Here is a 16,559-nt window from a genome sequence, read left to right as displayed (position 1 = left end):
CATTAAGTGTATATATATATATATATATATATATATATATATATATATATATATATATATATATATATATATATATATATATATATGTGTGTGTGTGTGTGTGTGTGTGTGTGTGTGTGTGTGTGTGTGTGAGAGAGAGAGAGAGAAAGAGACATTTCAAGATTAGCAGTTATAGGCACCCATATTATTGTCACTTGTTGTGTCAAATGTATTTTTATGGGAATTTTAAATTCACACACACAAAAACATCCACCCACAACCACGTGTGTGTACCGACTGTGCTCTTTATTAAATAAATAAATTATTCCCTTCTCCAAAGAGAGCTTCTGGAAATCCATAAAACACAGGAGAGTAGTGAGTGCATTGTTTATGATTTCTCCAAGGGCCCCTGATTTACGCTCACCACATTAAGCAGCACATTGGGTTTAATATAATTTACACACTTAGAAATTCATAAAACAAATGTCTCACTTTGGTGGTAAAGCACTGGTTGCTAGTTGGCTATAAATATTTTGCTTTGATCGTGGCAATTTAAGGATATTATGCACATTTCATATCCTGGTCACTGACACGTAGTTTCCCCATTTCTAACATGAATCCTATTATAAAATGATTAAAAAGGAAAATCATTTTAAAAAGTAATAAATAAATGGAGTTTGGGATTTGTTGAATCGGTTTAGGAATGGGTTAATTTTTATTTACTTATAGTTTCCAAATAACCCAAAGCTGTCGATGCCTCAGACAGAAGAGGGGGGCGTCTTACTGCTCTCTCTCTCTCTCTTATTCTCTCTCGCTCGCTCTTTCTCTCTCGCTCCCTCTAAAACAAAGACGCTTTGTCATAAACAGGGTTATTTTACCAAAAGGAGTCAAGAGGGCAACATATGTGGTCTTAACAGGTCAGAGGTCAAACATGCATGAAACACAAGGTCAAGCAAGCCACACAAGTAACCTTGCAATGTGTCAACATATTGATACTGTCAGACAACGGAGAGGAGAAATATGCCTTTGGCATCCATTATAACACACAGGCAGAGCGCCCCTTGCGCGATCCGGATTGTTGGGTTTAATGTTATAAACCTGTCAGATGGCTTTTTTCTTTTTCTTGTATTTTTGTCAGCTGTAACTGTAGATTGTGTGTAATATTTCACGTGATTTATTTGTTACGTGTGTGAGCATAGTGAGTATTGGTACTTCTTAAACCTGTTGAAATACTAGTCTGTGGGGGATTTTGAATAGGTTGGAGGCTTTTTCTTTTCCAGGCAGAAGGGAAAACCCACAGCCTCTTGATGATTGATTTTTTTTCTCAAAATTTTCTTTCTCCTTTCCCCTATCTGGGGAAGGTTTTTGTGTTTTTTTTCTTCAGAGAAATAAAGAACTTCTTATAGGGGTCGGCAGACGTGACTTTGAACTTGGATCAGCTCCTGCGTTTCCTGTGGTGCGAGTTGAAATAGACTTGGAAGAATGGCATACAACGCTCAGCCTGTCCCACTCAGAGCTAGGAGACACAATTAAAAAAAAAAGTTTTTAAAACGTTTCCCTGGTCTTCACCGTTATTTGTCGTCTAGAGTGCACCGGAGACGCTGAGACAGGCAGAAAGCTGTGTTGTGTGACGGAACCGCAGAGCTTGTGGGATTTTTTGGGGGGGTGAAAATGTAAGTAAACTTCCTTTGACTTGCATGTGAATAAGCAGCTTTGATGCACGGCCTGTGTATTTATGTGGCTACAGATTCAGTGTTTGTTTGTTGTGGGAAGGTGTCAGTAAATAATTCAGATAAGTATTTTGGAGTATTTGACTTCTATCTGTCTGGCTGCGTGGGACACCGCAAAGGGGAAAATGAAAGAAGAACAAGAAAACCAATGTAGACATTACTGTGCTAACGTGGAGGGGGCAAAAATCGACTTTTCTTTCTTACAAAAACACACCATATGTCACTATCAACACATCCTACTTTATGGCCGAAAATGCGTCACTGACAGTTCAACACAACCTCTACCTTATAGGTCACTAAGGGTTAACTTTCACCTTAGCCCTGTTCACCGCTGTAACATGTAACTTAATTGGTGTGGTAAAGTGAGAACCACCAATGAAGCAGAACTAGCGACATATACAACCACTAAAGAAACCGTCAGCCACCACTGACGGCTGCCCGGGTGAGACGTGGAGCACCACTAAAGGCCCAGTTGTGGTTGTACAACCAGTGGAAAACCACTGGACTCCATATGGAGCCACACGTGCTTTTTCAGCTGTCATGAATTAAGTGACTCAAACTTAATTTTTTTCTGGTAGGATGGATAGATAGTTTTTTTTTTGCCTTTACTGAGATGATATGACTGTATAGCGTTGTGGTTAATTGACAATTTATTTTTGATGTCAGTTTCTGTAAATTAAATACAACATCAGCGCTTTTTAAAAACAGGGATACAGTAAAATACACAGACTACTTACATCACATCTACAAAACTACCTAATCAATACCTCAATCCATTATGTCAACTCTTACTTTTTACAATCTTCACTATTTCTCATCAAATGCTGTGTTTGTATCCTTCATACTACAATTTCCCTCAGAATATAAACAACAAAAACAGCTCTCTCCTCTCTCTTGTCGTGATCCTTTCGCCCGCACACCTCCCAAATCTTCTCCTAAAAGTAGGCGGTAATTATTAGTGGAAAATGGCGTTGCGCTATTAAGTCGCCAAAGCGCTACCTGCTATTGGAGGGGCACCTGGGATTGATGAGGCGCGGCGGCCAATGAGACTGCGAGGAATGAATGAACGCTCTCCAGTTAAAGGGGGCGGAAGAGGAGGTAGAGCCAGTCCACGGAGAAACAGGGACCCTCCGCGATAAACACGGGCAAAGCCAGAGAAATAAATACGTGCGCGTTTGGGAACAGCGTTTTTTGAGATGCCCCAGCTACTGTCTCTCTGCTATATGCAGAAGGCACCTAGTACGATAATTATTTAATTCTTCCAGTCGATTTTAACGCAAAAAAACAACAAAAAAAAACTGCCGTAGTCAAGAGAAGAGGACACGAGGAAACTCTTGGATTTTTAAGTCACAAGTAAACTAGAAGTAAATTCAGTGTTCGATACGCAGAGATTCCCTCTTTTATTTTTATTTATTTTTTATTTTTTGCATTTTTCTCTTTTCTTTTCTTCTCTTCTCTTTTCTTTTTTCAACTCTTGAGCGGAGCAGTGCTTTGAAACACGCCTGATATGTTGTTTCCAAGGCTGGAAGTTCAATCGTCGCGTGCCAGCGCCGAGATTTGATTTTTCCGTCTTCTTCTTTTACTAATTTGCTGTAGCTTCAAGCTCTGCGCTGGTGTTTTATTTTTTATTTTTAAAAAGAAATCGCTTTGAAGACATAATGCTACTGGATGCTGGTCACCAGTTCCCAGGACTCGGAGTGGGCTCGTTTGCCAGGCATCACTCAGCCAGCGAGATGCAGGAGAGAGACTTGAGTTTGGCACAAAATAGCTTTGTTGACTCTGCACACATGGGTGCGTTTAAGCTGAACCATGATCTCTCCCCAGGACAGAGCTCTGCCTTCACCACCCAGGCGCCGGGCTACCCCGCAGCGGCTCTGGGGGCTCACGCCGCCCATGTCACCTCGTATGCAAGCTCTCCTTTCAACTCCACCAGGGACTTTCTCTTTCGTAGTCGCGGCTTCGGAGAATCCTCTCCGGCGAGTAGCCAACACACTATTTTTGGCCCCACGGCGGGATCCCTTCATCACTCCCACACAGACACTCAAGGCCACATTCTGTTCCCCGGGATCCACGACCAGCATGGGTCCCACGGATCCCCGAACGTCCTGAATGGGCAAATGAGGCTTGGACTACCCGGCGAAGTTTTCGGACGCTCCGACCAATACCACCAGGTTTCCAGTCCGAGGACCGACCCGTATTCGGCCGCGCAGCTCCACAACCAGTACGGCTCCATGAATATGAACATGGGGATGAACATGGCAGCCCACCACCACCCCGGTGCCTTTTTCCGTTACATGAGGCAGCAGTGCATCAAGCAGGAGCTCATCTGCAAGTGGATCGACCCCGAGCAGCTCAGCAACCCCAAAAAGTGTTGCAATAAAACTTTTAGCACCATGCACGAGTTGGTCACTCACGTCTCAGTGGAGCACGTCGGTGGTCCGGAGCAGACCAACCACATCTGCTTCTGGGAGGATTGCTCCCGGGAGAGCAAACCGTTCAAGGCAAAATACAAACTGGTCAACCACATTCGGGTGCACACTGGAGAAAAGCCTTTCCCCTGCCCCTTCCCTGGCTGCGGGAAGGTCTTCGCACGGTCGGAAAACTTGAAGATACACAAGAGGACGCATACAGGTAATTGAAATAATAATGCAAATAATAACGATCGCGCAAGCTTTATTTGATATAAAATTGTTTTATTTAAATAGTAAGCCCGGTGTGGGTGTTGTCACCGAGCGTACCCGAGGATTTATTTCGCTGTTGTAAATGCGTGTCTTGCCAAGACAAACACACATTAAGATCTAATTACCAGCGGGTATTTTAGGCTGCTAAAGTAGTATTCTAGGATCACATCCAGGACAGAGAGAGAGGGAGAGGGGGGAAAGAAGAGAAGAGAGAACAAATGCGTTTAAAATGGTGGGGATACTTCATTTCTTCGTTACACGGCTACTCTGGGCCTCTTCTTCTGGTGCTTTAAAACGCACAGAAAGCAGTTTAGTTGGCTCTCTAGGAGCTTTATTGTTCAGGCTAAACTTTAGAAATGGGTCAAAGGGAATAGAGAGAGCGCGTTGCGTGCGTCCTAGAGCAGCCAGCCTCGTAGTAAAATCACATCAGCTCATTCATGATACTCTGTGTGTGTGTGTGTGTATTTCGCGTCTCCTCAACCCCACCCACCCCTTTTCCATATAGGTTTTTCTCCTTGTGTCCTTATTAAATATTTGTATTTAGCTCTGAAACGATTTGCACTTGGTATTTGCTCGGGGGTTGTGTGTAGATTTAGCCGAGCACAGTAGCAGCAATGCTGCCAGGAATGCCTTTTGTTTTCCCATGCGCCTCTCTCATATGTGTTGAGGTGCTAGACAGGGCCATTACCAGCCTCTCACATTTTGACTTATTTTCTAGGAAATACATTACGGTGCCGTGCCATGAAATTGGCCACGTGCTAATTAGATTTTTATTGTCTCCCGGCAAATGATATGCCTTCTGCAGGCCTACTGAGGACGGCCTCGTCGTCTTTCTCCCACCCCCTTCCAATCACTATGCGCATTATTTAGGCTAAATAAGACGTTGCAGCACCCCCACTTCGTTTTAAAAGACGCTTGAAACTTTGTCACAATTGTTACGGCTAAACGTGTTGCTTTTAACCCTGCATTTTATTTACATTTTTTAAATAGATGGCATCAGCAGTACTCTGCACTGAACTTTTACAACAGACTGGTTCTGCACAAGCTTCTTCTTTTCTTTATTTCTTTCTTGCAGGAGAGAAACCGTTCCAGTGTGAGTTTGAGGGATGCGACAGAAGATTTGCAAACAGCAGCGACCGAAAGAAACACATGCACGTTCACACGTCGGACAAGCCATATCTCTGCAAAATGTGCGACAAGTCTTACACACATCCCAGCTCTCTACGAAAACACATGAAGGTAAGTAAGGCGTTGAGGGAAGTGTGTGTGTGTGTGTTCTTCTCTTTTTTATTTATATTTTTGTACAGTCTAATACCAGGTGGCTTTTAGAATGTATCCAGTTCTTTGGTGCTTTTTTTGTTTAACGTGTAAATCAGAAAATAAATATGTATTTTTTTCCTTTCTTTTTTCTTATTTCTTTTTTTTTTTTAGGTCCACGAATCCTCTCCACCAGCGTCAGACTCATCACCAGCAGCCAGCTCTGGTTACGAATCATCCACACCTCCAGGGCTGGTGTCACCCACCACGGAGACTCAAAGCAACACCACCCTTTCCCCAGCCTCAGCTGTGCACAACACCACCAACCACAGTGGCCTGTCCTCCAATTTCAGTGAATGGTATGTTTAGGACTACGCTGAAATGAAGCAACACACACTCGTTTCACTGAGTTTTGGGACATGTGCACACAGGAGGCACACGAACACTTCTTTATTTTTTAATCTTATTATTTTGGATTTACCAGGGAAGATGATGATTACCAACAGAGGAAAAATATGTATAATATTTGAGGTGTATTTCATATAATGTAAATAATCACTAAAAGCCCAAATTCCATTTGGTTGTGATAGTTCGTCTGTCTTTGGTGTGTTGATGTTCCTTCAATGGTAGCTATTTCTCTTAACTGGACCTTTTAGTGCACACATTACAATAAAATTGTACTATAATGTTGAATATTGTGATCCTAAGGCAAATTGATTGTACTATACTAAACATCTATAAACTGGAAAGAGTGCCAAAGTTAACATTTAACTCAAACAGACCACAATATTATGCTTGTGAATGTATATTTTAGTTTGCTGGGCTTAACTTGTGATGTTTTGTGCTTTGCAAATTGGAATTGTGAAACACTATCTGGAAGATTGTGAGGACAATAAACGTTGTGCCGTTCGATTTTTTTTCTTTCCTGTAACTACACCCTTCCTTTTGTAAATATCAGCTGCCATATTTATCCATTTGTAATTAAATTATGGTATTTACTTGCTACAGATGAAACAGTATTTATAAAGAATGTTTCTTTACTATAAATATGTACAATTACGAGCTAAACATGGGCAGTTGTTTCGTTATGTGCTTTTGTTCAAAGTTTTAAGAGGTGTTTTCTTCCTTATTGTGATAAGAATTTTACTGCATACAAATATAATAAAAGGTGTTGCAAGTGCTAAATACCCTTTTGCCTTTTCCTCCTTTTTACGCTGCTGGGTGCTTGGGTGCAGTTTGTAGTGAGTTACACGCAGTTTGGGATTTAGTCTGGTTTGGAATCGGTCAGAGAAGTTTTATGACTTCACAATTTTTTTTTCTTTTTCTAAACTAGTCATTATCTCCACTCTAAATGTCCATGCTGTCTACTCTTTTCTTTTCGGTGAGGAAAAGGCATCGTAGAAATCATGCTGTCAGGCCCTTAAGACAATGGGGCTGTGGAAATAAATAAGAAGTCCCGGAATTAAAAGTGGCCTGTGTGCGCACGCAGTCTGAATTTTCTGAAAGCCAAACTATTTGAAATAATGAATTTAATTTCTAACTTTTTTTAAAGAATGATTCAATTCGTATATTAGTTTTATTTTAATTAAAGAGGAAAACAAACTACGCAATTTAACTTCTGCGCAATCAGCACGTGAACGCAACAAAATGCGCGCGAAAGCTGCTCGGTTCGCGCAGGCGTGTGGGGGGAGCAAAGCTTTTCTTTTCCGTACATCATTGTCTTATCCCTTTTTAAAAAATTTCCAAACCAGGTGCGGGGATTTTTATTTGAAAATAGAAACTGTAAATATAACCCACCCTCCCTTCCCCCACGCTAGACACTTCACTGGACAGGAGTTTAGTGCAGCCGTGAACTTGAACTTGACACAGCTTTAGTTGTTTTCTGGGAGCTCATCTTGGTGCTCTGGTTTCAGCCTGTTCTTCGGGGATGACCATGTGTTTCCCGTAGTCCTGCTATTAATGTAGATGGTTTTTAGTGCTCGGATGTGAAGGTTTGTGTTGCTGCTGTTTAACTTAACGACTCAGATTAATATCAGTGTCACCTTGCAGCCTGTTTACACCCAAGGGCTAAATGTCACCGTCTGAGGCCACGACAAGTGCTTGTCTAGTTGCGTGACGCTTTGAGAGACGCCGGCCTCTGCTGTATTGCGCATGCTTACCAGAACGAGCTGCTGTCATTATTTTTACATGAGTCGTGCTTCATGGATGTTGAGCAAAGAAAAACGCGAAGTGGGACTCGTTATCTTTTCCAGACCGCTGTAGCAGCAAGTGGCACTCAGTCTTCTTGAGCTGTTAGCAAACACTGAGTTAGTGCTCACATTTCTTGGCTCTCGGAGTGATGTGGTTAATGAAAAGATTGTGGATCCTCCGGGAAGTCAGGCTGATTACGACCAGACAATATTAACTAAAAGCTGTTAGAACCTTATGATATGTTTTTATTTCTCCCCCCTCTCTCTTTCTCTCTCTCACTTTTACAATTCTTTAATACATCTGAGTTTTGTTAGACTCCTTTCCGCCTCACATACTTGGATTATGTGCCAATCAGGAGCGCAAACTAGAATTTGGTGCTGTTTTATCATTGTGGCAGAGATGGACGAAAGAATTATTAGTTGTGGATTTTTTTTTCACAGTATTTAGCACTTGAAATCACCTCCTAATGGTCTTTTTAGTGGCTGGCCCGGTGACCTCCTCGCATGAGGAAGGTATGACCTGTGGGGAGTGGGAAAGGTCAGCTCCACACAGTGTGTCGATGTCGGTTCCTGTTCGGCTCCTGCTGTGCTGATATTGATCCGCAGAGAAGGAAGCGGTTTTTTTTTCCTTCTCACATCTCTTTGTAGGCTACATTGTGTACTGTTAGGGTAATACTGTAGTGTATACTGTAAAGGCACACTCGACTTGCCTCTCTAGGGCCCTTACATATAGGTCTGTTAAAGTCTTGTGATGTTTAACTCCACAACTTTTTATGCGTCGTCTCGTCTCTCTTTATACTTACTGTACTGTAACAGAGATGACAATAAGGTTTACTTTGACTTTGACAAAGTGTCACTTTTGCGGTCAGGCTATATGCGGATAGCAGAGGTGAAACCTGTTTATAGGCATTTTAAAAAAAGTTGCAAAAAATTAAAACAAATAAATAAAAATTGGACGACTATTTGGGGGTGATGTTTAATTTCCGAGATGGAGAATACAAATTGGATATTAAACTGCCTCTGAGACGCAATCAGCACCCTGATCGCTGGACCATCTTCACCTTTGCGACCAACATGTCAGTAAAATAAAATCAGCGTGGAAACAACAGGTTTCACTCCCATTATAGGCTGCTTTAAATAATGGCTTCTTTAACAGACAGCGTATTGCGCATTTATAGAATACAGTAGATAGCGAAATAGAAAAAAAAGCCTTTATTATGCTACTTAGGATACTATTGCACCCAACTTTATTTGTCATTTCTCAGGGAGAATTGGAATAGTATTACACTCAGTTAGGGAATTGTGAATGATGTCCTCGGTCATAATTAGGGACGTGTTTACGGCAAACAACTATTAGGTACAGCGTTTGACTCGAGAATATCTAAATTCAGCTGCACTGGAGTTGCAGTTCAAGATGTGAGCTAAAAGGGAATCTGCTGACTGGAGCTGGTTTGAAGTTTGAGTAACGGAGGGAGGCAGTTCTGGATGGGATCGTGGGCCTCCTGGGAATTAAACCAAGTTGTAAAGCGCGTGTCCTGAGCTGTAGTTTGTTGGGTTTGCAACCACAGCAACATATGAGACGCGTCGTTCATTGGTGATTTCAGGTGCTCTCTCTCTCTCTCTCTCTCTCTCTCTCTCTCTCTCTCTAATACACGCTAAATGTCCACGGTTTGCTTTCAGCCAGTACAAATATGTACGTGAAGATGCTTTATCGTAACACGTGTGGCTGTGTGTGTATATTTCTGGTTAGAGGTCTTGTGGGGGAAAAAAAGAAATAAATAAAAAATTAAAGTAACAGCAGGCCCATCGGTTATTACCGCAGTATAAATTATTGCTCTTTGTCATTCATAATTCATATTCATGGCACCCTTTGCTTGTTTGTTTTTTTGTTTGTTTTTGTTTAATGTCGAGCATTTTGTCCATGTATTTGTAGCGAAGGCTGCGGACAGAGCTACACCTGTTTTACCTTCCCCTGATCAGACAGGCAGCCAGCGTGAGGGTAAATAAAACGGATCCGGTTTACTTTGAGACATCAAACGTCACGATGCACATTATGAACGCGGTAATGATGCGCAGCACTGAGGGACAGTGGGTGGCTTAGTGAGTTTTTTTTTCCACACTGACCGACGAAAGGTAATAAGAGAATCTTATAAAATAAAGGTTTCAGCCTGCACAGGTTTAACAGTCATCGATGAGGATGGAATGAATGAATAAATGCTACTTTAGATCTTCACCTCAGTAAAGCCACGTGTTTCTATTTTTTATGGACTTTGATTTTTTTTTTAAAGCCAACCGGTTTGTGAAGTTTGTGAAGGCCAAATTTACGATTACAGTCAGACATGAATTCACTGAATGAATACTATATATATATATATATATATATATATAGACCCTGCTTCCCGTATTCCCGGCCCTGCTTCGTTACCAAACCTGTGAATTCTGCTGTTTTAGTTGGCGTTGAAAGAGATGCCATATCACGATGCAGGCAGGCTGCTTCCTAAACGGGCCGTTCTCAGTAGAAATAACATGAGCGCTCTTCTGTGGTGAGCATGTTTGGGCAGAAAAGTTTTAAAGCAAAAACGTCACATCCTTTAATTGAATTTGAACCGCTCTAATGAACGCGTCTGTTCGCTTGCGCGTGTTATTTATAGCCGCTCTGTCACTTCAAACAGTGGGCGTTCCCACCTTTTTTAATTCTAATACGTGTAGTAAATGTCACGTAGGATTTCCTTAAAGAAAGATCAACAATGAAAGAGAAACAGTATAGAAAACGAAAAAAAAACCTTACAGTCACAGCTTACGTTAGTTTTACTCATATGATGTAAAGAAAAAAATGTTTTATTATCTTTTTATATATGAATTAAAGTTGGACTGACAAGATTAGTTTAATGCTGATATTATGATTTGCATGTAGACTTGGAGGAGGAGGTGTGATAAGGCCTCCTCCTCCTGGTCTCCCCTCGTAAAAGTTAATAGGGGTGTCACTTCAGTGTGCAGACAAGTGCAGTCCACTTAATATCCAGAGCAATAAATAGCTTAAGTAGAATATAAACATATTCACTATGTCAGATAGATAGATAGATAGATAGATAGATAGAGGGTCTTGTATTATGAGAAAGTGCAAAATTTATATATACAACAGTGATAAAAACAAAGAAAAGTAAAAATGAAGTTATTTAATTATTAATTCATCTTTTATTTGCTATTCTCTGAAGCGCTGGGGAGAAAATGTCTTTCTTTCTTTCGTTCTTTCTTTCTTTTTGTCTGTCTGTCTGTCTGTCTGTCTGTCTGCCCGTCTGTCTGTCTGTGACACGTCTTCTGTTGTTTTTGTACTGAAGTCGATGCACAGTCTGCCTTCCTGTACAACGCAGCTCTCATGGCCTTTCATCTGAGTTCAGCGGCCGCCTTTCTCACACAGATGAATGTGTTTCTGTGAAAGAGCCGGAATGGCTGTCACTTCTCCTGGCACGATGGAGAAACAAACAAAACCCCCTACTCCTTTAAGGAAGCTTGGCGCAGGCACCTCCCATCGGACACAAACACTACAGAGTCAGAAGCACAAATAGCCTTAAAAGCTAAACACTCTCCCTTTCATGCAGAAAGCTTGGCATGACTGGTCCTCTTATGCACACAGAGAAACACAAAGTGGAGAGGTGCAGAGTAAATGACATACTCGAGCTGGACTGACTTATTGTTGTCGTCGTCCCCCCAGAAAAGAGTTTGAAACCCACTAATCCCTCAAAAAAACTCTGCATCCTCCCCTGCTGCTGCTTTTGCAGTGAAGTTCTCGAAGTGGCTCCTACACATCACTTTGCCAATTCTGTTTATTAAACAATAGATAATGTGCTGCTAATATGAGACGTTTTCAGGTAACTCCTCTTTTTTTTCTTTCTCTCTGGCCAAAGCCAAGACTCTTCAAGACGGGAGCAGGTGTAGCATCAAAGACCAATTATCTGCATGCTGAAAACAAAGCTAACCAGAAATCAGATTATGTTATTGATTTTTTCTCTCTCATGTATCCACAGTTTGCACATTTTTATACACACAGAATGTGGAACATGTGACAAGTTCATTGCAGAATGTTTTGAGAAATTTGCAAGAAGTACACTACTCCCTGTCTCTCTCTTTCTCTCTGTCTCTGACACACACACACACGCACACGCACACACACACTAGGCCAAGGAAATTTTCAATTTCCTCACACCTGTAAACATGCTGTTTTACCTCAGCTCTTTTGATCTTCAAACAGACCAGAGCTGTGCCCTGGGGGACCCCGTGCAGAAAGGGTGACTAGGTGGTGTGTGTTTTCTGGTTTATAGGAATGCTGGCCGGTAATGGAGCATACCTCACGGCCATTTTGCATTTCATATTTTAAGCCCATGCTGTAGTGGGTTCCTAATGAGGAGCATCTCAGATGAAGCTGAAGCCCGATCACCTCACAGTCAAGTTCAAGAACAAGGACTGCAGCCTGAATGCTGAAGTAAAAACTGCCACTTTAGGTCAAAATGTTTTTAATGCAACACCTTAAAATAATAGTACCTGTGCTAAAAAGAATAAAGCATTTTAAGCGAGTCAGAAAGTGAGTAGAAGGGTTTCAAATTTCACCTCTTGTGCAAATACGATTATGGTGAACAGTCTAAGCTGATCATTTATGAGGTGTTAGTCTGTATTTTTATTTAAAAAGACTGCACTGATAGCACTTGAAATGGGCAAATTGAGGATTTTTGCTTAAGCTGTAGCGAGCAGCATTTGATTTGTTTCCTCTCGACAGTGACAGCAAACTCAAAAGGCCACAGCTAAAACGTTATCGCAATATGAAAATGCAATCTGTAAGTCACTGCAAATCACGTTCACTCAGTTGATCTTCCCATTTGAACATTCACTGTGACAGATTAGAAAAGTTTCTGAGGGACCTTTTTTTTATTATTTTATTTTACTTTTTTTTTTCTTTCAGGAAAGCGATTCATGCCAGCGAAGCTTAGGTGCGAGTGCAGTGCTCATGCCCCCCTCCGCTGTCACTCACATTCAGATCAAGAACGATCAGAAAACAAAAGTCACTGCTCATATTCAAATATTTTTATATGACATGACACAGGAATGAGTTGAATATGCCCCCTACTAATTCCCCCAACACACACACACACACACACACACACACACACACACACACACACACACACACACACACACACACACACACACACACACACGCACACACACAAACGCAAGCCTACAAACCTTCTGTCAACTTGTGTGTCTTCTCATCTTTTCAGATTTTGTTTATTGATCTGCTTCTCAAATCTTACAAGACAACCCCTGACATGAGCTTAATCTAAAGGAAAGCAGCGAGGAGAGTTTGGAGTAAATCTTCTCCTCACTTTGAGATGATTTCATTTCTGATGTGTTGCGACATGACTGTGTTGAATGTTTAATATCTTAAAGCACATCAGTGGTAAAAGGCTGTCTGACTTCCACTGGTTTAACTAATAAGAAAGAAATGAAAGTGGACAGAGATCAAACCAGTTGCGGTGGTCGCGACGCAGACTCCTATTCACAAAGTCATTATCACTCTGATCTTAACAGCATTTTCACAGTCTGCTTCTCTCCAGAGGGTTCCACTCACCAGAAGAGACAAACAAATAACACACGTGTGTAGGCTTTGTCACATGCAAATCAGCAATCCTCAACTTTTGTTTTCCCATTAAATTCACCATTTGGTCACAGGACTGATATATGGTATTGATTATATTTCTTGCATATTTTTCTTTTATTGGAAATTTGGAAGTATGACAAGTTTTCTCCAGTGCTGGGCTTTCTCAGCAGGGTACCACTCAGACATTGTCTGTTCTCTGAGACGAGGGTGCACTTGCTTACCTCTACTTCTTGAGTTTAGTGAGCTGGAAGGAGCTAATTTCATTGACTTTCACCTCCTTTTCTTTTCTCTCCCTTGTACACCACAGTCCCCTGACAGTAAGACTTTTCTGGTCAGTGAGTGTATTGACAGGCAGTCAGTTAGCACTTGACATGTCAATGTCCAGTCCAGTCTTGGTCTTGTTAAGATTCTGGGTGTTTGTGTATATTTCTCATTGGCAGAACTGATTTATCTGACAGCAGTCTGGGAGATTATGGCAGATTTAACCCCAGTGCAAAGTATCTCTACCCAGGAATAAACTTAGTTTGGGTAAGGTCACCAGGCCGAGGTCATTATTTACATCGGGACACTGGGGTGGCACAGTCACTGATGTTTCAACACTTTTAAAAAATTACTTTGCATTGTTTGAACAAAAAAAGTTTGCTACAATGATAATAATTATTTGATGTAGGTGTATAAATGAGTATATGCATACCTTCCGGCCCCACCAACCCTTACTTAACAATCCAAGATGGCAGCAGGAAGCATAAGTAGTATTAAAACTGCACAGCGTTTTTAAGTTAAAACAAACAAACAAAACAGCAGTTATTAAAAATCAAACCAATCCTGTTTTTTCTTACTTTTCCAACATTATTACTGGATTGCACTAATTCAGGAGCTACATGACTCCTGAGTTCCAACATCCGAAGTACCTGGAATGTGGCAGAAAGCCTTCCTCCAGAAGGTCTCATCTTTTCAAGCTGTTTAAGTACTTCCCCATGTATAATCTGGGAATAGCTGAAGTTCTGCACCATATTAACACCGAAATGGTGGTAAAAGCCATAATGACAGTGACTTACCGTCGACATATATCTGTTATGTGGGTGGTGGTAGGTGCTATGCAGTGGGAAGAGGTTGTTTCTCCATTGTTTAGAGCTGCTTTGCCAAGGTTCCAACTCTCTATGCACAACAAACACAGAGCAGCGTTAATGTCGCTTTCTCATCAGCAAAACATCGGACAGTGTCGCTTACCTCTGCTTTTTCTCTGTCTGCACAATACAGCTAACGAGGCATTAGGTAGCACTGACATTGTTTTCTCATTGAAAGGACTGACGCAGTGTACTGCTGCTTCAATGACTTCTTAGTGCTGTCTATACAATGTTTATAAGCCACACACTGATCTTCCCACACAAATCATGGTCTAATATATGCTTTAAAATACAACAAGCATTCATGTATCCGACTGTTTGCATTCATGGTAATACTCCTTAAATACTAAGTCAACAAATAAAGGAATATTACATTAACCCTTGCAACCCCTTGTAGCAACCCTTGCTGGATGCTTGCCAATACACCTTGCCTGTTCCCAGTACACCTTCCAGCCACACTACTCACGCGCCCCTAAATAATCTCCAAACAACCCAATGCTTCCTGGGTAGAGTCACATCACTGCGCTGTATTAAAGGAGCTTGTTTTACCAGCTACGTTCCTCTGTAATGCCAACATCACAGTGATGGAAGGTGTCTGGGTAACTTGGCAGCGGTGGCCACGACAACCTCACACGGTTAATAAATTTGAGAGGTGCATCACCAGCTAAAATAACACAAAGCATGGCTTGCACCAGCAGATGTGACACTGCTATTGGCACTTGCAAAGGTGAGAACAGGGGTCATAATGGGCCCTTTAGTTAGCGATGACTGTGGCCACCCATGGCCATTTTCTGACTAAACCCATGGGCACAGAAATACAAGGCTTTCATTTATAAATTCAACTCGCCATGATTGAATTTGGCTAAATTTTGTCAATCCTTCTAAATGATTATTATGATTATTTTACAATTGTATTAGGCTGGGATTTGTTTTCCCAAAGTTTTATCTGCTGGGTCATCACTGTTTGGCTTGACACAGTTTGATAGTAGTGTTGTCTACACGTGTTGTCGACAGACAATCAAAAGTGTCAGGGCAGCACGTTTGTCAGTATGTTTTCGTTCCTATCAGTGTCAGGTGCAAGCATATATTCTTGAGAGATCCATATTAGTCTTACAACACATGAATATAAACATGACTCCGAAAACCACCTCACACAAGAGTCTTTTCAGAGACAGACTGACGTTTCCTCCCGCTTTTCTCGTTCACCCGCTAAGGAGGCGTTGATGGGTGCGTGGCGCCCTGTTCCAGGAGCGTTGGCTAAGTTTACTTCCCACCACGAGTCTCCTGAGCCACAGGAAATGAGGCTCTGCCTGCCCTTCTGGGCCCCCACCCCTCACACCCACCCCCCGAAGCGTGGTACAGGAGTGCCATGTGGGAGTCCCTGTACCGCCAACACTTAAGAAATAAATCAGACACACTGTTGACAGGTGCTTACAGTGAAGCAGGAGGATGGGGAATTACATGAAAAGAGTGGTATTCATGACATGATATTTTCGTGGCTGGAGGGAAAAAAATGATTTGGAGGGGGGGATTTTTTCTTTTTTTTTTCCCGAAGGAAGTACAGTTTTCAGTTTAAACACACTCGGATTGAGTGAGAAATTCCCCCATGAATTAAATATTTGGAAAGTGTCATCGCTAGTTGTTGATAAAAGGCAATCCTATGCTGCATCACGGGGCAATGCAGATGACACACTGAGAAGCATTCTTGTTTTTGTCAGATGCACAGAAAGCTTCTCAGAAAATAACAGCCCATCTCCCCTTCCCTATACACATGTCTACATGTCTTCCTCACTGACTCAGATATTCCATATTTAATGGAAAGGCTATAGACAGGCTGGTGTGAAGCTAAGGGTGGAATTAGTAAAGCTTTAACACCGATACCTTTGGGACTTGGGCCTTAATCAGGTAGCTGAGGTGGCAGAGCCCAGGGCAGGAGTAGAATT

The 16,559-nt window shown here is 41.7% G+C and overlaps 1 protein-coding gene across 1 annotated transcript; it reads left to right on the top strand.

Annotated features, from left to right (window-relative positions):
- Positions 1 to 2,313: 2,313 nt before the first annotated feature.
- zic2a (zic family member 2 (odd-paired homolog, Drosophila), a) lies at positions 2,314 to 8,073 on the top strand. Its single transcript, XM_085136218.1, has 3 exons — positions 2,314 to 4,340; positions 5,466 to 5,629; positions 5,822 to 8,073. Exons 1-3 carry the CDS (start codon positions 3,368 to 3,370, stop codon positions 6,014 to 6,016), a joined length of 1,332 nt encoding a protein of 443 aa, XP_084992344.1. The 5' UTR covers positions 2,314 to 3,367; the 3' UTR covers positions 6,017 to 8,073.
- The last annotated feature ends 8,486 nt before the right edge of the window (positions 8,074 to 16,559 follow it).

The sequence above is a fragment of the Neolamprologus multifasciatus genome, chromosome 16 (genome assembly GCF_963576455.1).
Source record: "Neolamprologus multifasciatus chromosome 16, fNeoMul1.2, whole genome shotgun sequence".
Lineage (NCBI taxonomy): Eukaryota > Metazoa > Chordata > Actinopteri > Cichliformes > Cichlidae > Neolamprologus > Neolamprologus multifasciatus.
The sequence above is the reverse complement of the archived record's forward strand: the minus strand, read 5'-3'. Positions and strand labels throughout refer to the sequence as shown.